The sequence below is a fragment of the Dendrobates tinctorius genome, unplaced genomic scaffold, assembly GCF_039654945.1.
Source record: "Dendrobates tinctorius isolate UK_male_01 unplaced genomic scaffold, ASM3965494v1 ptg000021l, whole genome shotgun sequence".
NCBI lineage: Eukaryota > Metazoa > Chordata > Amphibia > Anura > Dendrobatidae > Dendrobates > Dendrobates tinctorius.
The window spans coordinates 25634785-25660743 of record NW_027361689.1 but is presented as its reverse complement, the minus strand read 5'-3'; the positions used below and the strand labels follow the sequence as shown (position 1 = coordinate 25660743).

General features: G+C 45.5%; 1 protein-coding gene across 3 annotated transcripts in view; it reads left to right on the top strand.

Moving 5' to 3' along the window:
• Positions 1-25959, top strand: part of NBAS (NBAS subunit of NRZ tethering complex) — an 816956-nt gene that overhangs the window by 293630 nt on the left and 497367 nt on the right. For all 3 annotated transcript variants that reach the window (XM_073568249.1, XM_073568248.1, XM_073568250.1), the window contains exon 30: positions 14375-14604. In XM_073568249.1, the coding sequence (XP_073424350.1) occupies positions 14375-14604 (230 nt within the window). The remainder of the gene's footprint in view (positions 1-14374; positions 14605-25959) is intronic.

Sequence of the window (25959 nt, the reverse complement as noted above, 5' to 3'; positions counted from 1 at the left end):
TTGGGTAAGAAAAGGCTGCTCACTCTGCTGTCCAACTTGTCAATCTGATCTAATGCTGGAGATACCAGAGGTGCCGAGATAAGGAGAGGCTGTTCAGTGTTCCACCCTGTCTATATGATTTTAATATATAGAGAAAACAGGGCTCACCACCTTTTTTGTATATCAGCTGGATGTGGGATAGATTAATTAACTGCCGTGGGTGCCAGGAATTTCGCTGGTGTGCTCAGCAGTAGTAGACAAAATTTGAGAAATTCAGCACGTCTAAATGGAATTAAATAAAAGTAAAAGGTCCTTATTGAAAATCAGTAAAACCACGGTCTAATTCAGTAAATACAGTAAATATTTCTGACGCGTTTCTGGCAAGCGTCCTTAGTAATAGTTTTACTTTTATCTACTTCCTTTTGGACGTGCCGAATTTCTCATTTATTGTCTACTATCTAAACTAATACTGGCGATTCCAGAAGTGCTGACTTAAGAAGAGGCTGCTCACACTGCTGTCCACCACGTCTTTCTGATCTAATACGGGAAATACCAGGAGCGCTGAGCTAAGAGGCTGCTCACACTGCTGTCCACCCTGTCGATCTGACCTAATACTGGAGATGCCTTCTATACTGGTGTAAGACTGGTTTCACATTAGCGTTGAAACAACGCTGCGCACTGCGGCGGTAAGCCCCGCCCCGATCCGGCTCCCTGCCCGCCCCATCCGGGATCACCGCCTACTTTCGCATTTGCACGCATGCGATCGGCGCACCCTATCTTTAGCATAGGGTGCGCAGATCATGCGCTGCCAGTGTGAAAGTAGCGTGCTGCGCACTTTTGACGGTGCGCCGTGCGCGCCGAAATGCAGCATGTTGCATTTCGGCGCGCACGGCGCACCGTCAAAAGTGCGCAGCACGCTACTTTCACACTGGCAGCGCATGATCTGCGCACCCATATGCTAAAGATAGGGTGCGCCGATCGCATGCGTGCAAATGCGAAAGTAGGCGGTGATCCCGGATGGGGCGGGCAGGGAGCCGGATCGGGGCGGGGCTTACCGCCGCAGTGCGCAGCGTTGTTTCAACGCTAATGTGAAACCAGCCTAAGAAGAGGCTGCTCACACTGCTGATCACCCTGTCTATCTGATCTAATACTGGAGAAACCATGAGTGCTGACGTAAGAAGAGGCTGCTCACACTGTCTGTTTTTATGGAGTACCAGCTGTGACGTGGAGATTACTTACATCATATACTGTCAAGCTGTGTCCCGATCCCAGCAGCGGAGCGCCGTACTGCACACGCTCACATGCACTTGTCCTGTTAACATTCTAGAACAGATATCTGTTCTAAGAGTATAAAAAATATGGTGGCCATTTAAGTTCTCTAGTGATTACCTCCCTGGGCAAAACCACTGTGATTTGCTAATAAAAGGTATTTAGGAATTTGTTTATAACTACATATACTTCTTAATTTTTTTTTATCCTTTTTCCGAAGAACCTCTTTAACTTTAGGCATGAGAAAACTGTTGCTACAAATGAGTATATGTAAAGAAGAGAATGTGTAGGAATATAATCTTGATTTTCTGTGATGACATATTTTATCACTCCGATGTTCTTGAGTCTTGTGCTCAGCACAGAGCGGGGGGACGTCGGCAGTGACACCCCCCACCTATAATCTGATGCACTAGCCGCACACTGTAATACAATGCATCGGCTCTTGATATTTGTACGGTTTGTATTTGCGGTGATGCGCGCTGTTTATTTTCATGTTCACTTTAATCAAGCGAGCGCACAAAGCCCCGAACAAGCTCGCGAGTGGCATAATTTACTTACAAAACTTGACATCTGTTAAAAGTTGAAAATGATTTGAAGCTTTTTATTACAGTTTACCGATTTAGTTGGCTACGACCGCCAATCTCCCCCTTCTCCCAGGAGAAGCTTTGAAAGCAAATTAAAAAGCTACATAGGAATCTTTCTGAAAAGGCATGAGGGAGTTTCAACAAAGAGCCGAAATATGTCAATTTTCTCCAGTAATAAAATGCAAGTGATGTTAAAGGAAGGAAAAAAAAAAAAGAAAAATATTCATAACCCCCTTGGGTATCAGACATAAAGACCTACGCTTTGTATTTAGTGATGTGTCCAGAAATTAACGATTTTTTTAAATTGTTAGAAACATATTGAGGTATTGTGTGGTGGCAAAATTTGACAAAATTGTGATAGAAGAATTGCAGCTTTTTATTCGGCGTTCAAGAGGACGGCAATATGCCGTATATAGTCATCATGTTTTACTTGGGCACATATATTTTTGCCTGTAACGAGCACTGATCAAAGATGCAATAAGTCAGTCATTGCTTGATTAACTTCACTTACAAGAAGCAATCATCGGCATTATATTTAAATGAGCGACGTGCCTTGTAGTTTATTCTAGGAAGATCATCCCTGTTTACACAGAACGATGTGCTCCTGACAATCCATTTTTAAAGGGGGGTTTTCCCTGCGGTTTTTTTTTTTGCAGTCAAATTATGTGACAGCAGATTGCTAAATCCTGACAGTGTGGAGCATGCACACTGTCAGAATTCCCGCTCTATTGTCAGCTTAATTGCTCATTATGTGCCGTTAAGCAACTTTTTTTTTTTTTTTTTGATTATTTATTCTGTTGACCGCCAGTATGCAAATCCCATACTTGCGGTCATAAGAAAACCACTAAGGTCTGCACCAGATTGGAATCCTGACAGTTTGCATGCTCCACACACTGTCATGATTCAGCAGTCTACAACCATGTAGGAGTGCAGAAATTTGTATAACCCGGGAAAACTTTTGCAGTTGCCCTAAACGATTTAATCAAGCAGCAATCAAGTGTCTTTGTGGATTGATCGGAAGACTAAATGACAAAGGATATAAACTGATATAAATGCCACTGAACTATGTGTCCTGATGGAGCGTCATTACTGGCCCGAAAACATTACATTTGCTCATCATTAATTTTAATGAAGTACCCAACGCCGCATTCTGTGTGCGACTGTACCTGGCACATGTACATTCACATAAGGCTTTGTTCACACAAGCATTGGAGTCTTCGTTGCAGGTTCCATAATTTTTTAACAGAAGGGAGACTGCAAAATGGTGTCATTTTTTTACCAATTAAATGATTAACATCAAACGGATGCCATAGTGCGGTATGTTTGGCACCACTTTTTTTTTACATCATGTGACATCTGTTTCCTGCATGATGAATTTTGTTTATAGGAATTGTAGGGATTCACTCTTTCTGGTAGGCGTTAGGAATTCAGCCTTAACTAGCATTCACACAGGCAATGCAGCGTTGATCTAAACACATGTAGATTTATTGCTTTCCACTGGTTGCACAGCATCTAAACAAACTGATAAACCTAAATCCCAAGCCTTGTCCTGGCTCTAACTAAGCAGAACAGACCCTGGCTACTCATACACAGCTGAGCTAACCCCATCTCGGTCAAACAAAACGGCTATTGTCCATAGGAACTACTGATCCTTGCGGTTCTCTGCACACGGCCTGTGCAGACTGTTCTCAGAGAGGGAGTCTGGCCTGTCTCGCCTCAGCTTCAAGACACATCCAGTCTGGTCAGCTTCCCTGAGCTGACTGACTTAGATGAACACCTAGCCTGCTGATATGCAGGGCCAGGCAGGTGCACTAATCAAAGCCTGCAGTGCTCCGATTTAACCCTAGCCTACCTGGCATTGCTACATATTCTGCCCTTCTGCCCAAACCCAATGGCTGGGAACAATCTGCCAACCCTCCCAGTGCCTGTAGAAGGCCATTTTCACAGAACTGATTGTGAGGGGGGTTTGACAATATTGTATTGCTTCCTCTGAGACTTCCTCCTGGTGGGCCTCAGGAATTTTACTGGGCTTTAAATTGACCTGAGCGGGAGGCTCATGTGTGATGACACGTGTGTGACCTGGTAACTTCAAGACCCTAACCCTCTTTTGGGTACCAGTCTCCATCCATATTATCTTTGGCATTCGGAATGTTGGTTTTTATCTGCGCTAACAAGCAAGAGTTTTCTATTGAGTCCCTATGCTTACAGGGTTTTGGCAAGTTTCCATAATATATGGGGAAATAGCTTCCTTTTCCAGGGTTGTTGTACTCTATAGTTTAACTCTCCCACCTTTTTTACCACCTTATAGGGTCCCTGCCACTTGTTAAGGAACCTGTTCTGCCATGTGGACACTAACACAAGTATCCAATCCCTAAACTTAAATTGTCTCACTCGAGCCAACCGATTATACCTGAATTTTTCCTTTTGGTCCAAGAGGGTGCCCTCATTTGCCTTCCCATAACACAACCTATCATTATTCCTGGCCCCTTGTGGAAACCAACTATCGGCTCATGGGGAACCCTATTTATATTCTCCAAAGTACTTTTTACTGTTAAGTTTCTGAGCTGTGCAGTCCCAAAGTTGTCCTCTGACTTCTCCACGTCAGGGATATTGGCTTTAGGGGATGCTTCCTCATCCTCCTCTCTAGTCAGTACGGTGAATGGAAATTCACCTTTTACATCATGTGACTTTGTTACCCCAGGCGACTCCTGGCGGCATATCCTGGAGTACTGGGTGCCACAGCCTTAGCTCACAATTCCCAGAACAAAGGAAAATCTCGACCAATGGCATGGAACAATTATTTGACCATTCCCACTTGGTGGGACAAAGAACCACAGTCTGTCTGTATGTCGACCTTGGCCATGGAAAAGTTCTTTGCTTCACCATGGCTACACCTTTCTCCCACCCCCTTTCCAGGGATTAACACATGCGGAAGTGTGCCCCTTGCCAGGGTAACCAAACTCCCTGAGTCCACACGTCCCATCACTTGGACACCATTCAGTCATCTAGCTTTCCTAAGGTCCCTTGCCAGGATGAAGAACAGCAATGCAGACATGGTGAGCAAAGTAGGAGTGGTGCTGGCCTACTCTGCAGTCCCACCGGCTCCGAGGTCAAGGGACGAACGGGCGATATATGACCCGGGACTCAACAGCGCCAACAGTTAATTGCATGAGTTGTAACTTTTCAGCGCCTCCTGGATCTTTATGCGTCCCTCAGATGTGGCTTGGGCTCCTTCTGTAGACTCAATGGATCAGGCACTTCTGTGTCTACTGGGGATTCTATATTTTTGAACACCTCATTGACGTCAGATGTCTGCTGTGTGTATGTGAGAAAATGCAGCTGCACCGCTTACTATTTTTTTTCACACTGTGCATACTGTAGAAATTAATATACAGCCATCTCTCATTATTGATCCAGAGTAATTAATTTAGAGACTAATGATAGATAGTCGGCTATGGACAATGCTTTTTAACCATTCCATTTACACAGGATGTTGGAAATCGATGGGAGAAGAAAGATTATGTCTGCGCTGAATGACTGTTGAAACCAAGCACATGCGCTCGGTGCACCCTTGACACGGTGAACATTTAAATACACTTTCCTACCTATTTGTTTCCCCCCCCAATTTCTGCCACCTCGTCTTGGTTGACCGCTCTGGATTTATAGAGCCATAGAATGGTGGAGATAGATGGAAAACAAGCAGGTGGCAAGATTCACTTTAATGTTTAGCTCACTAAGGGGGCTTGGTTTGGACAGTCATTCTCTGCTGAGAGACTACCTTTTAAAAGAGACTCTGTCCGCACAGAATGACTGTTGAAACCAAGCACAGGCGTTCACTTTATCATGGCTGAGCCAGTACTTTAAATACATCTTCCCACCTACTTGGTTTCCATCTTTGTCTCTTAAGAAGCCAGAGCTGTCAGAGTAGGGCGAGGATGGAGGTCAAGCAGGTGGGACTGGTCACTGAACTGTTGGCCATGCCTTGGTGCTCAGAGTGCATTTGCTTTGTTTCAGCAGTCATTCTGTGCTGACAGTCTCATTTTAGGGAGTATGTAACTTTCTAGGTTGTGTGCTGTGGTTTCAATACAGTCAGTGCTCTATTGGCAGGAGATTAACACCGCAGGACTAGGTGTCATGTGCAAGGCAGTCCAGCTAATCTGTAACCCCGCCCCTCACCACTGATTGGTGGTGTAAGCAGGATGATGCACAGCTCAGCATTCTTAGTCCTTCTGTGAAAACAGGGATGTTGTTCAAAACGGCAAGAAGCAGCCCAGTAAGTGCCACATCACTTGAATCAGGGTCTCTGCCCCATCATGATGCTGCTGTAAGATTATATAGCAAAAACCCATTGACCCATTCCCTTTAAGATCTAAACAGCATCAAGTTATCAGGAGCACATGCCATTTACCTGGCCTTCAATGATTATTTTTAAGCCAGCATAAATCACCTGACAAATGAGCGTTTTGCTTATTCATGGGGTCATGGCCAAAATGTTTATTTGGCTAATAGACAGGAATGCTCGTTCACGGATTATCAACATGTGTAAAGACGCTTTAAAGGGGCTGTCCGGCCATAAGCTATAAGTCTGCAGTCACTCTATGGGACTGCAGGCTTGTGAATCCTCACACCGTGCGCACTGTGAGGATTCTCTGGTGCTGACGCGTGATCGCAAGTGATTTTCATAGGTTTGGTCACGTGCCAACTAGTCGTGCCTGGCCTCGCTCAATGCAACTGTATTGAACGATACCGGACATGTCTAGTCGGAATGTGTTCGGAAGTATGGAAATAGCATACTCGCAGTCACATGACTGCCAGCTCCCGCCACCGGAGAATCCTCACCGTGTGCAGTGCGTGCGATGTGAGGATTCACAAGTCTGCAGTCAGTTATTTTCTTTTCGATAAACAGGTTTCTCTAATTTGTAGAGCTCCTGTATGCAACGGGCCCCAAGGGCTGCCAGAAGGTGAAGTAGATACGTTCTTCACATGTAGTATTAATTATGTGAAAAATAAAAACAACACCTCTTACATTTCAATAGTAGGTTCAAATTTAGCACATGCGCTGCGTTTAGTGTTTTTTTTCATGTTTTTTTTTCCGGATTGTATTACAATGGTGGGAAAGTGGATTATGTATTCACAAATCTCATCCCCACAATGCAAAAAAAAATCTGTGCTGAAAATGATCTTGCAGATTTTGACTATGGATTTCCCTGTGCAATGTATCGGGTGAAATCCACGACAATTTGCAGGTAAAGTGTGCACGTTTTGCTGCCGATTCAACAGGAAAAGGAAATTGCCCGGTGTGAATGTGCCCCAATGGTTCTTATGGCCACAGATAATCATTACGTGCCTATTTTATGATTTTCTGAAAGACTAGATTCCAAAAATATCCCCCTGGGACTCCGTTATATGAAAAACAGGCGCAGATTTTTCCCTTTTTGATGGAGTGACAGGTTTGGGATATCCGTACCTGTCATGTGACAAGCTTTTTGTTAGAGGAGCGACGTCGGGTAATTGTGCCTGCTTCCTCTAATTGACAGCGATGGGAATTAATGTGTGAAAATATGTCTTCTTGTATGAATCTACATTTAATATGGTGCGTATGTCAGCGAAGGGAGAAAAAATGACTGCAGTCACAGTAAAGAGATACAATACAGAGTGCTGCAGGAAATTAGAGAGTCACCATGCGGAGGGCACACTTAGCCTTTTCTTTTTTTTCTGACATAGTGTTATATCTTTATATCTACATGTATGATAATAATGTTTTTTTATAGTTATTTTTCCACTTTCAATGTCTGAAATAATCCATTTGACAACTATGTAACCACCATTTTTGCATACAGGAGTAAGTAGATGGTTTCGCCACAATCTGCACATTACTTTACACAATTAATGTTGTTGGCAAGCATAACCATGGCACCCATTCTAGTAAATTTTGTGAGCATTCTTTTTCTCTTATCAAAAAAAAGAAATGTAGGTAGCGAGTACTGTATCCTAGTCTCCTAATGCCATTTAGGCACAGATAGTGCTGCTTTCCGGTCTCTTCCCGTAAGTGATACAGGAAAGGATTGTGCTACCTCCCTGTCTACATGTGTAATTTGTGTTGATATTACTGACTCTCGGTCCCATCACGTTAGAGATGTTAGGCATAGATAGTGCTGCCTCCCTGTCTCTTCCCGTAAGTGATACAGGAAAGGATTGTACTACCTCCCTGTCTACATGTGTAATTCGTGTTGATATTACTGACTCTCGGTCCCATCACGTTAGTGATGTTAGGCATAGATAGTGCTGCCTCCCTGTCTCTTCCCGTAAGTGATACAGGAAAGGATTGTACTACCTCCCTGTCTACATGTGTAATTCGTGTTGATATTACTGACTCTCGGTCTCATCACGTTAGTGATGTTAGGCATAGATAGTGCTGCCTCCCTGTCTCTTCCCGTAAGTGATACAGGAAAGGATTGTACTACCTCCCTGTCTACATGTGTAATTCGTGTTGATATTACTGACTCTCGGTCCCATCACGTTAGTGATGTTAGGCATAGATAGTGCTGCCTCCCTGTCTCTTCCCGTAAGTGATACAGGAAAGGATTGTACTACCTCCCTGTCTACATGTGTAATTCGTGTTGATATTACTGACTCTCGGTCCCATCACGTTAGTGATGTTAGGCATAGATAGTGCTGCCTCCCTGTCTCTTCCCGTAAGTGATACAGGAAAGGATTGTACTACCTCCCTGTCTACATATGTAATTCGTGTTGATATTACTGACTCTCGGTCCCATCACGTTAGTGATGTTAGGCACAGATAGTGCTGCCTCCCTGTCTCTGTGTATGTGATTTAGGCAAATATTTTACTGCCCCGACTTATCTTCCGGTGTTTTATCCGAACGTAGGATTACCTTCTTTTCTCTCATGTATTTGATTTAGACATGGCTGATACTGCTTTATTGCGCCTCCGTATGAATGATGAACGATGTGGAGACGCTAAAGGGTGAAAACAAGCCAGCCATGTCTTGCTCCTGACCTGTATGACTTGGTTGACATCCTTGAGGACAGGATTTGTGGTGATACCCTAGGCACTTTGGTAGCAAAAAGTGTCTTGACGGGTTCCCCTTCAAGAGTTGTTCCCAACACCTCTCCACGGATTTGGTCCTGTATAGACATAATTCAGAGGGCGTATATCGGAGGCCCGTTCTCTGGATGGGTGGTGGGTGCCAGCAGTAAGACCCCTCACGATCTTCAAATCTTCAAGTTCTGATCTGTTTTTTGGCTAGTGTTGGGAATAACTTTTTAGGTAAACTTAGTATTCGGGAAAATTAAAGGTTTCTGGGGATAATGAAGCAAAGTGATTAGTATGCTGCGCCTTATAAAGCCCAGATCGGCTTGCTAAGAGAGCAGCTACAGGGCAGAAAGCTTTGTGCCAAGGACAGAGCCCAGGGGTGCCGCGACACCAGCATCCATCATACATTATACAAGATAGGACTTTACTAACCAGAGCTGCCCCATACATATTCAATCTGGTACTGGGAAATGTGATTGTAAGCCACAGCTTCACTTGATGTAAGCAGGAGCAGCATTTCCCGCAGAAGCACCTATACATCACTGTCCCCGGCCCTGATACAATGGATGAGCGTCCCATCTCGCTCTAGATGAGTTTAAAATAATATCATGTTTAGACGCCGCTGCCTCGCCATGAAAAATGAATTTAGGCGCAGTTTCCATCTATTTCCATTTCTTTCTACAACGTTAGTGCTACCTCATTGCCCAGCAGAAGAAACTATCATATTTGCTTTCTCATGTGCCCCCCACCCTTTTCCATTAGCGCCTGCTGCTCTTCTTTTGCTCCCTACCCCTCCTGCCTTTTTCCAGCTGTAATTCCTTTTGGTAGGTGGGCGGCTTTTGATTGCAAGTGAACTAGTAAATATCTTACAGACAAACAACCCTAAGCTCGCATTTTCTTATAGGCAATGGCGCACGATCTTAAAGCCACAAATTGCGCTACGTCCTCGTGCTTAAATGAGGTGTAGCAGCATTGGGAGCGCTAATGTGTTTTGTTTTTTTAATTTTTTTAGTTGCTTTCATATGATTTGGCATCTGAGTCATGTTAGCTGCCTGATCAGTGGTTTGATTTTAATATATGATTTCAGTTTGGTTGATTTTTCTCTTTATAGATATATTTTTGGGTAAAATGTAAATTGCTTTTATTCTATAAACTTCTGACAACATGTCTTCGAATTTCCAAGCACTAAATGTTGTATTTATTTTCAGAAAATGAGAAATGGTCAAAATAACAAAAAAAAATGCAGTGCTTGCAGACCTCAAATAATGCTAAGAAATAAAGATCATAATAATTTAGGAACAACAATACTAATGTTTTAACTCAGGAAGAGTTCAGAAATCAATATTTTGTGGAATAACCATGATTTTGAATCACAGCTTTCATGCGTTCTGCTTTCCATCAGTCTTTCACACTGCTTTTGGGTGACCTTATGCCACTCCTGGTACAAATATTTAAGCAGTTCTTTGTTTGATGTCTTTTGACTATCTATCTGGAGATTGGGTCTGCATATTGGGCTGGCCATGACAGGGATTTGATGTGGTGGTCCTTCATCCACACATTGATTGACCTAGCTGTGTGGCATGGCACATTGTCCTGCTGGAAAAACCAGTCCCTCAGAGTTGGGGAACATGACCTGAGCAGAAGGAATCAACTGTTTTTCCAGGATAACCTTGTATGCGGCTTGATTCATACGTCCTTCACAAAGATTAACCTGCCCAATTCCTGCCTTGCTGAAGCATCCCCAGATCATCACCGATCCTCCACCAAATTTCACAATGGGTGCAAGACACTGTGGCTTGTACGCCTCTCCAGGTCTCCGTCTAACCATTAGACGACCAGGTGTTGGGCAAAGCTGAAAATTAGACTCATCACAGAAGATTACCTTACTCCAGTCCTCTATGGTCCAATCCTCATGGTCTTTGGCAAATCTCAGCCTGGCTCTCCTTTGCTTCTCATTGATGAAAGGCTTTTTCTAGCTTTACATGAATGAGCCCTGCCTCTAGGAGCCTGTTACAAACTGTTCTTGCCTTGCATTTCACCCCAGCTGCCATTTGCCATTCCTTTTGTAAAGGCCCCGTCACACTAAGCGACTTACCAGCGATCCCGACACCGATATCAAGGTGTCAGGATCGCTGGTAAGTCGCTATGTGATCGCTCGTGAGCTGTCACACAGACAGCTTCACCAGCGATCACCACAGCGACACCGAGCGCTCGGCATCGCTTGCCATCGCTGTAAAAAATAGAATCAAAATAAAAAATATAGTTATTCTCACCTTCCGACGTCCCGTTCAGCCACCCTGCCTCTCTCCACGCTCCGGTCCCAGTGATCCTTTGCGACGATGACCGCGATGTCAGATGTCACGGTCTCGCGGGATCACAAAGTCCCGCGGTCATTCGTGCAAAGGATCACTGGGACCGGAGCGTGGAGAGAGGCCGGAAGACTGCGCGGGACATCGGAAGGTGAGAATAACTATATTTTTTATTTTTTTTTTTATTATTTTTTACACCTGATCGCTGGTCTCCCGCCTGTCACACACAGCGATGCGTGCTGGCCAGCGGGAGACCAGCGACCAAAGAAATATCCAGAGGTTTCTTCCAGCGATCAGCGATACCGGCAGGGGGGCCGCTCGCTGATCGCTGTCACACACAGCGATCTCGCTGGTGAGATCGCTGTTAAGTCACAAAAGTTGTGACTCAGCAGCGATCTCGCTACCGAGATCGCTTAGTGAGACGGGGCCTTTAGTCACTTGGTGTCATCCTGCAGTTGCTGAGTGACATTCGAATAAGATGACGGTCATCCCGGTCAGTGGAGAGTCGTTTTCACCTCTGCTGGTCTGTAGTTTTGTTGTCCACAATGTCTGCTGCTTCACCTTGTTGTAATGGAATGTCATCTTAGAAATTTTAAGGATGGAGGCAACATGACGCTCACTGTATCCCTCTGCTAGTAAAGGCAGAATTGAGCCCTTCTTTTCCTCACTCAAGACTTTTTCTTTTTAACTCCTTTGGCATGGTTAAGTTATTTTTTCATTCCTATTACTTTTGGGATATTACTAGCACTTGTTTTGCCATCCAGCTTGTCCTATTGCAAGAGGATTGTGAACACCACAGCAGGGCTTTTTATACTTTCCTTCATTAAATAAGATTTGGTTCAGGTGATCACCTAATCAGAAGCACATTAAGGCTGTGTGCACACGCTGCGGATTAGGTGCGGATTCATCCGCGCGGATTTTGCAAAATCCGCAGGTGAAACCGCAGGTCAAAAGACCTGCGGTTTTACCTGCGGATTGCTCTGCGGTTTTGCCCTGCGGTTTTTCATCTCCTCAATGGAGGAGATGGCAAACCGCAGGAGAATCCGCAGAAAGAATTGACATGTCGATTCTTTCTGCGGATTGAAAACCGCAGATAATCCGCGCGGAAAAATCCGCACCGTCTGCACTGCGGTTTTTGATTCCCATAGGGAAGCATGGTACTGTACACCGCAGCAGAAACTGCTGCGGGTCCGCAGCGGCCAAAACCGCTGCGGAACCGCAGCAAAATCCGCAGCGTGTGCACACAGCCTAAGGAGAATGAGGTGTACTCTGGTTGGAATTCAACTGACACTGGAATGGAATGGCTGTCAGACATGTATAGAAGCTGATTTTTATAAAACTGTGCAGTGGTCTCTTAATTTTTGCTAGAGCTGTATTTAGGGGGTCTGGTCTGATATTATAGGAGATGTCAAGATTTAAAACCTTTCCCGTTAGCACCTCCATTTTCTTTTAAGCATCAAAAAAAAGCACTTTGCGCCATTCTCCGGTTGTCCCTGACAAACAATGGTGACTTGACACCCATTGTTGACGTGACAGCTGCAGTCAGTCACCGTCCTCGGCGGTCACTCTGGTATATGTATGTGACCGCGGAGGTTAGTGATTAGTTTGATCAGATGAGGTCATCACGGCATGACCGGTTGGCACCATTGGGGCAGAAAACCTGGAGTGACGGGGCTACTGTAAGTTAAGGTGTTTTCTTCTGTTTTGTGTTCAGGAGCACATCGCTCCCCTTCCTTCTTGCCAGGCGAGGTACGCTCCTGTTGATTTGACAGTTTGGATTAGCGACATGGTTGTGCCGCTGGCATGAATGATGCATTCTCCCATGATCTAAGCTTCGAAGGAGTGCAGGGGCGCTGAAGGTTGGTAGATCCTGTGATCCTTCCATGTTCAGAGCTTCACTTGTCAAGCAATCAAGCACTCCTTGCCTCACATCAGAGGTGGCCGGTAATCTAGGCATTCAACAGACCACAAAATGAGAACGGAGAGGGGTTTTAATTAGCAGTAAAGTGCAAAGTTGCTTGTTTTTACTAGTGGTTTAACAGGATGATACAACCTTGTTAAAGGTAGATTCCGAAAATAACAAGCTATCCTCTATCACAGGGCTAGGGAATAACTTGCTGATTGCTGGGAGTCTGACCGGAGGAAAATTCACCTATCCAGAAATCTTCCCTTTGGAACCATGTCTTGAACAACTGATTCTTGACTTCTTTTATGAGACTGCTAAAGAAAGTTCTTGGCTGTTTCTGGCAGTCCCATAAATAAATAATGTACCTGATGTCAAGTATTTGCACCTCTGCTCCATTCATGTCCCGTTCTCTGGATCACTGTGGGTCCCATTTGGTCGGACTCCCAGTGATCAACAGGTTATCCACATCCGATGAATAAGGAACATCTTGGCAGTTTGGAGGCAGCCCTTTAAGTCATGCTTATGTTATTGTCTTAAAATATTAACAGTTGTTACCCCATAAAAATATATAAAATAGTAGTAATCTCATGGAAACTCCCTTTAATACCAGACCTCAGACCAAATCCCCTAAACCTATTCAGGCACCCCTACATTATCAAACTCCAGACCACATCAAATAAATATATTCACTCCCTCCTATATGATCAGACCTCCGACCAAATCTATAAAAGTAATCCGGCCCTCCTAGACCCCAGGCCACGTCCCTTAAATATTTTCAGGCGGTCCTATATTAAAAGGGGATGTCTGCTACTGGACTAGACTTTTTTCAAGGTTCCAAATGTAGCTAATAAAATAGGTCCTTGACCGTCTGTGCATAAGGCACCATGTCTCCCAGCGATCCAGTGATATTATTTGTCACGTTATCACATCATGGGCTGTAGTCTTCAAAGTTTGGTCTAAACTTTGAAGGTTGCAATTCAAGGACCACTAATTATTTTATTACCATTTTACCAGGCACATTAATGGAGTAATCCAGTTATGGACAACCCCTTTAATATCAGACCCCAAACTAAGCTCCTTAGATGTATTCTGGCCCTTCCTTTATCAGGCCACCGACTTGAGTCAGATGCTGCTTCAGACTGAAAAAAAAAAAAAGCCTTCCGACCCGAGACCAGACATTCAGAGTCAGGGCATTGGGTAATTATCGGATATGTTGTGCCTTTGTTCTGATTTACAGTATGTGACTCTGTAACCTTTGTTTTACATTTTTCAGATCTTTGCCGAGAGTTTGCTATGTTCGGGCCGCCATGAGAACATCCAGCTCGCCGGACACATGATGCATTGTAACTCAACCTCCGTAGACCTCCCCGTAAGCATCAGCTCCAAAGGCAAACCCCAGTACAGGGTTAACTACGAGAAGAGCACGGAACTGGTGCTGGCTGCCAGCAGAGAATACTTCAACTCCTCCGCCACCCTCACCGATGACTGTATGGATCTAGCCAGGTATATCCCCAATCTACGGTATATACCGCGTTACGTGGTGGTTATTTTCTTTATTCGGTTTACACATTAACCATCTTTAATTTCGGCTTCATTTTAGTCATAGTGGCTGCTAATAAATATAATCCCTTTTTCCCTGTCCTGGCTACAGTGATTATCCAACCAGGTAAATTATTTGGAAAATTACTTCTGTTCTAGAATAAAGAGAAAAGAACATACTTGCCCCTTTGGTTCTCCACTGCTCTAGTTCCTTGGGCTTCACTTCTTGCTTTCAACTGTGACGTTCTTGACACCTCTGCCCGATACAGCCAAACACTATCAGGATTTTAACTGCCTTGATACCCCCTGTAATTAATAATTTACAGGCAGTCTCATATTGTCACAAAAATTACCATACATCTTCCTTTAAGCCGAAGTTTTTGAGTAGGATTTCAAATCTGATCTGCTCAATAACACTCATCTAAAAAAGGAAAGTTAATGTACTCTTCGAATCCCCCCCATTCAATTGAATAGAAAATCAACGTTGCTGTTCATACAATCAAGTTATTAAGACCAATTTTTTTTTAGATGAGGTTTTGGTAACCTTGCTGCAAACAAAAAAAATTTACAGATCCCTTCTTTGAGCTGGCTCCTCATAAAAAAAGGCTTCAAACGTAACACTGCCAAGTCAAGATACTACAAAAAAAAACAATAACAATTCAAAGATCTGTTTAAAACCATTTCCTAAAAAAGCTTTAAGAAAAAAAAGATTTTTTTTTTTTTTTTTAAAGATGATTCTTCTTGATAAGGAAAAATTGAACACATAAATTTTCGCATGCCTGATCCTTTGGACCTTTGTAGAGATAAGGTTTGCTACAGGCTTAAGGTCCACTTACACTTTATCTAAGAAGTATCATTTCTCCTTGCGGAGAATGACATGCTAAGCATGTCGAGATGAGACTTAAAGCCGCCATGCTCCTCTGGGAAATATGCTAATTATGCAAATTATCTCTACAGAGAGGAAGAGGACTAGAACTCTAGTGCCACCTATTGGAAGTAGCAATACTAGAAGTCAATGTTGACCCTTTAACGAGCCTTGTTACATGACTTAGGATAAAAGCAGAATCTCACAATCCAGAATCTCAATTTGCAGACACTGTGTTTCGGGGTACTGCCCCTCGTCAGTGCAAAGTGTGAGATCCGCAAGAAATAATCACACATGTGGGACAATGTTCCAGGTGTCAATGATACACTTAGAGTGGTGGGTGGAGGAGAACTTCCTGGTAGAAAAGGTACAGTATCAACAGATACCAGGTATATATAGAATAGTTTAAACATTAAAAATGTACGTCTATATGTTCAGGAGTAGTGTTGAGCCACCCCGCTAGTGTTCCAGTTTGTTTTGGTTCGTCGAATACTAGGCAAGTTCGTCAAATGTTTGTCGCGACGAACAACGTCGAACACCATTGAAAACAATGGCAGGCAAACACATACAAACACACAGAAAACAATTACAAAACACCTTAAAAGGTGTCCCAAAGCAGACAAAATGCTCAGAATACAAAAATAACATATGGAAAAGGGCAACTACATAAAGAAAAGAGGTGGAGGAATAAAAGAAGGAGGAGGAGACACAGATATAGGCATGTCATGCCCTTATGAAGTCAAGAAAGGCTGGAATAAAAATGTAAAATACCAAAAAACATTAAAATTCTGAAATCGAAGACGATCATATAGCGCCGGACTTCCCACCATAAATTAGGCCAACTGCTCATCGGGCGGCGTTATTCCCACGAACCTCCAAACAGCGTCCATGAAGGCAAAGTGTTTGGTTTCCGGGGGCAGTATGGTTGCAAAGCTGAACCTTACAGGAATGTCCAGAAGGGCACCACCAGGAGTGGAGCCTGCGGCTTAATTCGACTGCACCCGGGAAACCTCAACCATGCCAGCTACAGAAAAGATTGACAGAGTGCAAGCTTCGTTGATTCTGTGGGTGGTGGTGGATGTCCGTTTTTAGTTGTGCTAGCGACTTGTCAGCTTAATTCCATTAACGAACGAGACTCCGGCATGCCCCCGCGGTACGCGTCAAGCTTACTAGAGGGACATGCAAGGCTCTGGCACGCAAGATCGAGCAATAACAGGTCTGTCATGCCCTTACATGTCTGGGGCTGCATGCGCGCTACACTGAAAGGACCAGCGTGGGTCGCTTACAGGTGCAGATAACCCGCTGAACCCCGTTAGTGATGGGGATCTGGGATTACAATTCTTCCCCGCGAACGAGGATTTCCCAGTAAGTGCAGGTCAACCGTAATTCCGGAATTAGGCCTAACCGGCATTCCAGAAAAAATGAAAAAATTAAGTGTCCAAACCACAGGTGCTATAGCTTGCTTAACAGCTGGGCTCCCCTGCTGAGTAGCACACAATTCTTACATAAACAGGCGGCATAGCTTGGTTCACTGGTGGGCTCCTCTGCTGAGTAGCAGACAGTGCTACAAGGCCCAAAAGGATTTTCTGGACAAGATGCGGTAAAAAATAATTAGAAACACACACTGTGTAGCTCCTTCACAAGTGTACGACACCGCTTGCTACCACACAACGCTACTATGCCATGAAACAGTCTATTAACATTGAAAACCATTATTAATGTGAAAATGAAGTTACGCTTTTGGTGACCGAACCGTTCTCGAACGGAACCTCGAACAGCCGAATTTTAAGCAAAGTGTTCGAGTTCGACGAACGGCTCGAACACCGCCCAAAACAGCTGGAATTTTAATTTGGCGAACAGGTCGACTCGAACACCACTCATCTCTAATCAGGAGGCAGACTCAGACGTTCTCAGGCCCAGTATGGATTTGACGTGATTGTACAAAGTTGAGAAAGGGTACAGTATCACCAGATAACAGGTGTATATATAGCATAGTTTAAACATTAAACATCTGTGTGTATATTTCCGGAGTCCAACAAAGACACTTACAGCCTCAGTATGGATTAGACAAGAATCTAAAAAGTAGAAAAAGGGTAATGTATTCAAAGCATACACCAGTATACACTGTTGGGGTATTTTTCAATCTTCATATATATTTCAGTCTCAGTAAGACAGTAATGACTCTCCGCAAGAGGAAACGAGATGGATACAAGTACAGACGGAAAGTCAAGTGATTGCAGAAATTTTGGAATTACTAATCACGGGAAAAACTCCCGGTAGAATTCTCCGAGGCGATGCTGACCCTCAATTACTTTGTCTGTGGAGACAGCGAAAACAGTTCTTGTGAAGAAAGGTTTGCTGTATCGCAGTACCGTGGAACCCATCACCATTACTCATCTCCATCAAATTGTGATCACAGGGACAGATGTAGACATTGTCCTCACTGCCTATCATGATCTGTCAGGTAACTCAGGACGTAGGCGATTCTATTGGATTGGCATGAGAGGACACATTTAAAAATGTGGGCAGGAATGTCACACGTCTGTTAGTAGGAAAACCGTGAAGGCTGATGATAAACCACCACTGCATCTCATTGTGAGTCGACGACCATATCAGATGGAAGCCATTGATCACCTGAAGATAGAGCCCAGCAGGATAGGGCATTGCTACATCTTAACCATCATCTATCATTCCACCAAATTTGCATTGGCAGTCCCAGTGAAGTATTTAACATGCCAGACTACACAGTGGTGGAGCAGGGAGAGGTAAGTATTGCAAGTGCTGGTGCCCTGAGCAAGCAGGGGGGGCCCACTCGTGGGCGGCGGTACTGGCACAGGGCCCCTCATAGTACACCGGTGTGTGACGGCGGCACCCCCACTGTCAGAGACACTTGATTCTACTATGAGGGACCTTGTGCCAGTGCCGTTGCCAAAGAGTCGGCCCACCCACCTGTCCAGGGCAACGGCACTTGCACGGGTGCATGCACCAGGTGGTGACCCCGGCCCTGTTGGGGGAGGCAGCCCAGTTATGGAGGTGGAAAAATTGGCATATGTTGATGTTGGATATTCAGCAGCTGCAAATAGAGTAATTGGAGACGTCCGCAGAAGAGGAGGACAAAAGCAAGCCATTTGTCTGGCAACATGTCAGCAGGGGAGGGTGGGACAAAATCCTTTGAAACCCATGCATGGTTCATTTTAATGAAGGTTAGATCATCAACATTTTGAGTCGACAGATGGGTCCTTTTTTCTGTCAGGATTGATCCAGCATCACTGGAAGACTCGTTCAGATAACACACTAGCAGCAGGGCAAGTGAGCTCCTGTAAGGCATATTGTGCCAGTTCAGGCCAGGTGTCAAGTTTACTGGCCCAATAGTAAAAGGAGAATGACCGGTGAGGGAGAACATCGATATGGGACGAGAAGTAGTTTGTAACCATAGTTGACAACTGCTGTCTCCTGTCACTTTTAATCGATGCAGTATTAGCAGTCGTGTGAACGGTACTTGAGAAATCATTCCACAACATTGTCATTAAACGCCTTTCTCCAACTCCACTTCGGCTGTGTGCACCACGAACACCTCTTCCATTGTGCCCACTACCGCTCGTGGGAGCACCATCACCGCTGCTGTGTGCTGGGAAAGCCTCATACAAATGGTTTACCAGAGTTGCTTGTTTGTTAGCCAATATTATCTCTAGGTTCTCCTGTGGCATAATGTTGTGTAATTTGCCTTTGTAACGTGGATCGAGGATGCTGGACAGCCAATAGTCGTCAACCCTTATCATTTTGGCAACGCAGGGGTCCCTTTTTAGGATCCGCAAGGCATAATCGCATATGTGGGACAATGTTCCCGGTGTCAATGATGCACTGCCAGTGGTGGGTGGAGGAGCACTTTCTGGCAAATCCACATCCTTACAGTCACGCACAAACACTGTACCTGACCTTGGAATGCCAACATTTTGGCTTGCCCTCTGAGAAGCATCCTCCTGCCCAAAATAATCATCCCCCTCCTCCTCCTCTTCCTCTTCTTCCTCCACCTCGTCCATGAGACTTCCCTGAGCAGACAATGGCTGACTGTCATCAAGGCTTCCCTCCTCCTCTTCCTCCTCGGCTGCAGACGCCTGCTCCTTAATGTGCGTCAAAGTTTGCATGAGCAGACGCATAAGTGGGATGCTCATACTTATGATGGCGTTGTCTGCGCTTACCAGCCGTGTGCATTCCTCAAAACACTGAAGGACTTTACAGAGGTCTTTCAGCTTCGACCACTGTACACCAGACAACTCCATGTCTGCCTGCCCGTGTATCCTCCCACAAATGAATTACAGCCTGCCTCTGTTCGCACAGCCTCTGAACCATGTGCAGGGTGGAGTTCCAACTTGTTGCAACGTCGATAATTAGGCGGTGCTTGGGAAGGTGGAGCAATCGCTGCAGCCTCTGCATACGACTGGAGTGTACGGGCGACCGGTGGATGTGCGAGCACAGTCTTTGCACCTTATGGAGCAGGGGTGTTAACTCCGGATAATTATTGAGGAAGCACTGCACCACCAGGTTCAAGGTATGTGCCTGAGTTTTGAAAGGGCTATGGCTGCCACAAAATTACGGCCGTTATCACTAACTACCTTGCCTGCCTCAAGATGTAGACTGCCCAGCCATGACTCTTGTCGCTGCAAGTAGTCGGCCATTACCTCCGCGGTGTGTCTGTTGTCGCCCAAACACATCATCTTCAACACAGCCTGCTGACGCTTACCACTAGCTGTTCGATAGTGGGACACCTCGTGTTCAACACTGGCAGCTGCGGATGGAGTGCTCGTGCGACTGCACTCTGTGGACGAGCTTTCGCTTCTGGAGGAGGAGGAGGGTCGAACGCCTACAGCCAACTGTTTCCTATACCGTGGGCTAGGCTGCACTGTCCCACCGCCGCTGTCCCCTGTAGACCCTGCATCCACCACATTAACCCAGTGCGCAGTGTTGGACACGTAACGGCCCTGGCCATGCCTACTGGACCATGCATCTGTTGTGAGGTGCACCTTTCCACTCACTGATTGCTTGAATGCATGGACAATGCGGTCTTTCACATGCACGTGGAGGGCTGGGATGGCTTTTCGCGAAAAGAAGTGCCGACTGGGTAGGTCATAGCGTGGTACTGCGTAGGCCATGAGCTCGCGGAAAGCTTTGCTTTCAACCAACCGGTAGGGCATCATCTCTAACGAGATTAGTTTGGGAATGTGGGCATTCAAAGCCAGTGTACGCGGATGAGAGGATGAGTACTTTCTTGTCCTACTCAGAGTGTCTGCTAGGGTGATCTGGACTTGAGCGCTGCATATGGTGAAACTAGCTGTGGACATGGCGGACTGAGAGAGGGTTGGTGATGGTGTTGGTGGTGTTGCTGATGGCCTAGATTCAGTCTTTAGTAGCAATATCATGATGATTCCATGACTGGTTTGCCCTTGCGACGACACCTCGACATTTGCTGCTGGTGGTGTGCTAACCAGTGGGCTTACAGTGGGGGAAGCGATGTAGCGTTGCTGACTACCTTCATTCGGAGCAGGTGCACATGTGGTACGTGAGGTTTGGTAGTCCGTCCACGCTTGCAAGTGCATGGTGGATAAATGTCTAAGCATGCAACTGGTATTCAAATTTCTCAGATTTTTCCCTCAGCTAAAGGTATTTGCACACTTCTTACAGATAACTTTTGCCTGATCATTAAGATTTTGTTCAAAAAAGTGCCACACTGCACTCTTTCTACTATGGAAGACATTTTGAGACCTTGCACGCTGTGCTAATTTGACCATCTGGCCAAGCTGTCCTGCAACTCTTTTGGTTTTTGTTACACGTTTTTGGACTGCTACGGTCATGCCAGATAACAGCTGTTGCGATGTCGTTGCCTGCTGCGGATCCTCCTCCTCCTCTTCTGAGCTATTGGCAGCGGCACCCTCCTCCCCCAATGGATGCCAATCTGGGTCAACAACTGGGTCATCCATCACCTCCTCTTCAGTTTCATGTGCACCTTCCTCTGTGTCACCGTGTAAGGTGGTATAGTATGCGGGAAGGGGCACCTGAGTTTCATCTGGGTCTGATTCTGCCTCAGTACACTGCGAGTACAATGTAGTGCTCTGAGTGAATGTACCAGCAGAAAAATCTAGCAGTGGCTGTGCATCAGTGCACTCCATGTCAGATTCATCTTGGACTGAGGAATTCACGATTTGACTTGATAACCCAGGCATGGTATGTGAAAAGAGCTCCATGGAGTAATCGGTAGTGTGGCCTGCCACATCCTTCACTTTTGGTAGGGGTGAAGGACACAAGGAAAGTTGTTGTTCCTGACCAAGAGCCTCCAATGACGACTCAGTGCTTTTATTTTTTGAAACTTCAGAAGAAGAGGCGAGAGAGCTGGAGGTTGTGACAGCAGTGTAAGCCGAAACTTGTTCCTCATGCTCCGGCTTTAAAAGTGGTTTACCTACTCCCAGAAAAGAGAGCCTTCGAGGCCTTGTGGAGCCAGACGATGACGCAGGCTCAATACCTCCTGCCTTAGGTGCTATTGTGCTTTTGCCACTACCAACAGATGCTACTCCACGACCACCATCGGGACCAGCTGGCAACCCCCGCCCACTTCCATGGCGTCTTCCACCATACTTGCTCATTTTTGTGAAAATGTACCCAAAATACCACCAGCTATATGTACTGTAAAACAAGGTAGAAGGTGTATCTACTATTGGTGAGATTTTGAATCTCACTATAGATTTGAGGATGCAGAGCTATTGTCTCAGGCCCAGGAGAGCTTACACCTCAATGTAACAGGCTGAAATTGGAGGGTGTATGACAAGGTGGAGGGTGTCTATAGGATTGGTGAGAATTTGGATCTCACTAGATTTTTAGGAGGCTGACAGTGATGCTCTCAGTCCAAGTATGGACGCACGCAGCCTAATAAGCAGGACTGCTGCACACACAAAAGGGTGGAAAAATGAACGCTTGGTAACTGTGCAGAAAAGAGGAAGAAAAGTATTTTTGTTTTTAAAAAAGCAGTTTGCACAGCAGCAATGCAGCAATCAGGGAGCCTTATAAGGCAGCCTAATAACCAAGAGAGCTGATGCACAAAAATATATCCTCCCCTGTCACTGCACACAAACTGTTGTGTTGTAAGTGTAAATCGCTAACAGCAGAAGCAGTTTTTTCTTCTTCCCTGCCTAACGCTCTCCCTTATTCAGAATTAGCAGCTGGAACCTCTCCCTAATGCTAAGATCAGCAGAAGTAAGATGGCGGTCGGTGTGCACGCCCTTTTATAGCCCCTGTGACGCCACACAAAGCCAGCCAATCACTTGCATGCCCTTCTCAAAGATGGTGGTGACCGATGCCTATGTCATCGCATTGCCCACAGTGTGCGTCCTTCATCATTGGCTGAAAAAGGGCGCTGGAAGCATCTTTTGAAACGCGACTTTGGCGCTCTGGTCGCCAACCTAGTGGCCGACCTCACGCTATGGTCGGGTTTCGTTTCATGAAACCCGACTTCAGCGAAAGTCGCCGACTTTTGAATATGACCGACCCGTTTCGCTCAACTCTAGCCATTATGCTTCATAAAGGACTCTGTGGGGCTATTATTCTGCTTGGAGGACTATGTGTGGCCTATTATACTACATTGCCATGTAAAAGTTTGGGCGCCCCTGGTCAAAATTACTGTTATTGTGAATAGTTTAGCAAGTCGAAGATGAAATGATCTCTAAAAGGGCTAAAGTGAAAGATGACACATTTCCTTTGTATTTTAGTAAAATAAAAATACTTTGTCATTATTTACATTTTAAAAATTCCAAAAAAGGAAAATGGACCTCTCCAAAAGTTTGGGCACCCTTGGAGATGTGCGCTCCGGTACTTTGACCAAGGTTTCAGACCGTATTTATCTTATTTTTCAGATTTTAAGATGCACTTTTTTCCCCCCGATTTTGGGGGGAGAATGGGGGTGCATCTAATAATGTGAAAATACCTTACCGGCCGCAGTGGAGCAGGGTCTCAGGCTCGCTGCTGGAGGAGGCAAGAGTGGAGCGCTGCTGCAGGCCACAGGCTGAGTTGAGGGGGTGTTCGGATGTGCGATGCTGCGGGTGTTCGGTGATGCAGGTGCTCCGCCAACATTTTGTGAAAGCCTGAAGCCCCTGCACTTCCATGGTTCACTAAGCGGTGGACTCCGGAAAAATGGCTTCCGGGGGCGGCGCATGGTCAGATGGAGATCACGCCACCAAGATCTCGGGAGATGAGTTCTCATCGCCAAGATCTCCATCTGTGCATGCGCCGCCCCCCGCAGCCATTTTCCCGGAGTCAACCACATAGTAAATCATGGAAGTCCAGGCTTTCACAAAATGTTGTCGGAGCTCCTGCACTGCCGAACACCCACAGCATCGCACATCCGAACACCCCTTTCTCCCTCTCTGGGGTCTGCAGCATCGCCCCACTCCTGCGTCCGCCAGCAGCGACCCTGGGACCCGGCTTCACCTCAGCCTTCACCCCCGGTAAGCAATAATACGCATGGATTGTAAGAAGCACCACCATTTTATTAAAAGTTTTTTTTTTTCCTTACTTTTCTCCTCAAAATTTGGGGTGCGTCTTATAAACCATAAAATAGGGTAGCCTGTTAGGGTTATGGCTTGTTCACTATCACCATTAGGAAAGGTCAGGTGATGCAAATTTCCCAGCTTTATAAAAACCCAGCCTCCTCTTACCTTGTGCCAATAAACAGTAGCCATGGGGTCTAAGCAGCTGCCTAACATTCTGAAAATGGTGGAGGCCCACAAAGCAGGAAAATGCTATAAGACTATAGCAATGAGTCTTCAAGTTGCCCTTTCCTTAAGCCCCCGTCACACACAGCGATCTCGGTAGTGAGATAGCTGCTGAGTCACAAGTTTTGTGACGCAACAGCGATCTCACCAGCGAGATCGCTGTGTGACACCTATCAGCGACCGGCCCCCCTGCCGGGTATCGCTGATCGTGTTGAAATGTCCAGGACATTTTTTTGGTCGCTGGTCTCCCTCTGGCCAGCACACATCGCTGCGTGTGGCAGGCGGGAGACCAGCGATCAGCGAGCAGGAGCTTGTAACCAAGGTAAACAGCGGGTTTCTAAGCGTCCCGCGGCGCTTAGAAACCCTCTGTGTACCTTAGTTACCAGCGCGCTGATGCAGGGAGCTGGTAACCAAGGTAAACATCTCATTTCTAAGCGCCGCGCGGCACTTGGAAACCCGCTCTTTACCTTGGTTACCAGCTCCATGCATCAGCCCGCTGGTAACTAAGGTACACAGCGACGCGCGAGCTCGTCGTCGCTGGTGCTGATCGCTGGTGAAGCTGCCTGTTTGGCAGCTCACCAGCGATCATGTAGCGACACACCAGCGATCCTGACAAGTTGATATCGTTGTCGGGATCGCTGGTGAGTCGCTATGTGTGACGGGGCCCTTAGTTCGAAATGTAATTAAGAAATGGCAGTTACCAGAAGCAGTGGAGGTCAAGATAAGGTCTAGAAGGCCTGGCAAATTTCAGTGATAGCGACTCGTAGAATTGCTAGAGAGGTAAATCTGTACCCCCACTTTGCTGCAAAAGACCTTCAGAAAGATTTAGCAGACTTGGGAGTTGTAGTATATTGTAAAACTGTCTAGAGACTCCTGCACAAAAAAGACCTTCATGGAAGAGTCGTCAGAAGAAAACCTCTCCTACGTCCTCACCATGAAATTCAGCGTCAGAAATATGCCAATTAACATCTAAACAAGCCTGATGCATTTTGGAAACAAGTTCTGTGGTCGAATGAGGTTAAAATAGAACTCTGGCCACAATGGTCACATGTATGTGTGGAGAAAAAAAGAGCACAGAATTTCAGGGAAAGAAAATCTTGCCGACCATTAAGCAAGCATGGGGGCTGATTAATCATATGTTGGGGTTATGTTAGCACCAATGGTAAGAAGAACATTTCATGGTTAGAGGGAAGAATGGATTCAATGAATTTTCACCAAATTCTTGATGCAAACAGAACACCTCCTGTAGAAAAGCTGAAGTTTAAAAGATAATGGCTTCTACAAATGGATAATGATCCTATACACAAGGGGTGGGCAATTAATTTTCCCAAGGGGTCACATGAGAGACCGTGACAGTTGTGGAGGGCCAAACCAATGTCTTGAAATTAATTCTACTCTATTAATTTATTAATATTAATTGCATCACTTAATATCGAACAGAATCAAGTATGCTAACACCCCCCGTTTTATCTTTGAACCAAAGTACAGTCCCTTCTGTATATCGTATGAACCCCCCCCCCACAGCCCCTTATATACAGCCTCCTCATGTACAGCATGAGCCTCGCACAGCGTCTTCATATACTGCATGAGCCCCACAGTGTCTCCATATACTGCATGAGCCCCATACAGCCTCCCCATATACTGCATGAGCCCCAGTCTCCCCATATAGTGCATGAGCCACACACAGCCTTCCTTACC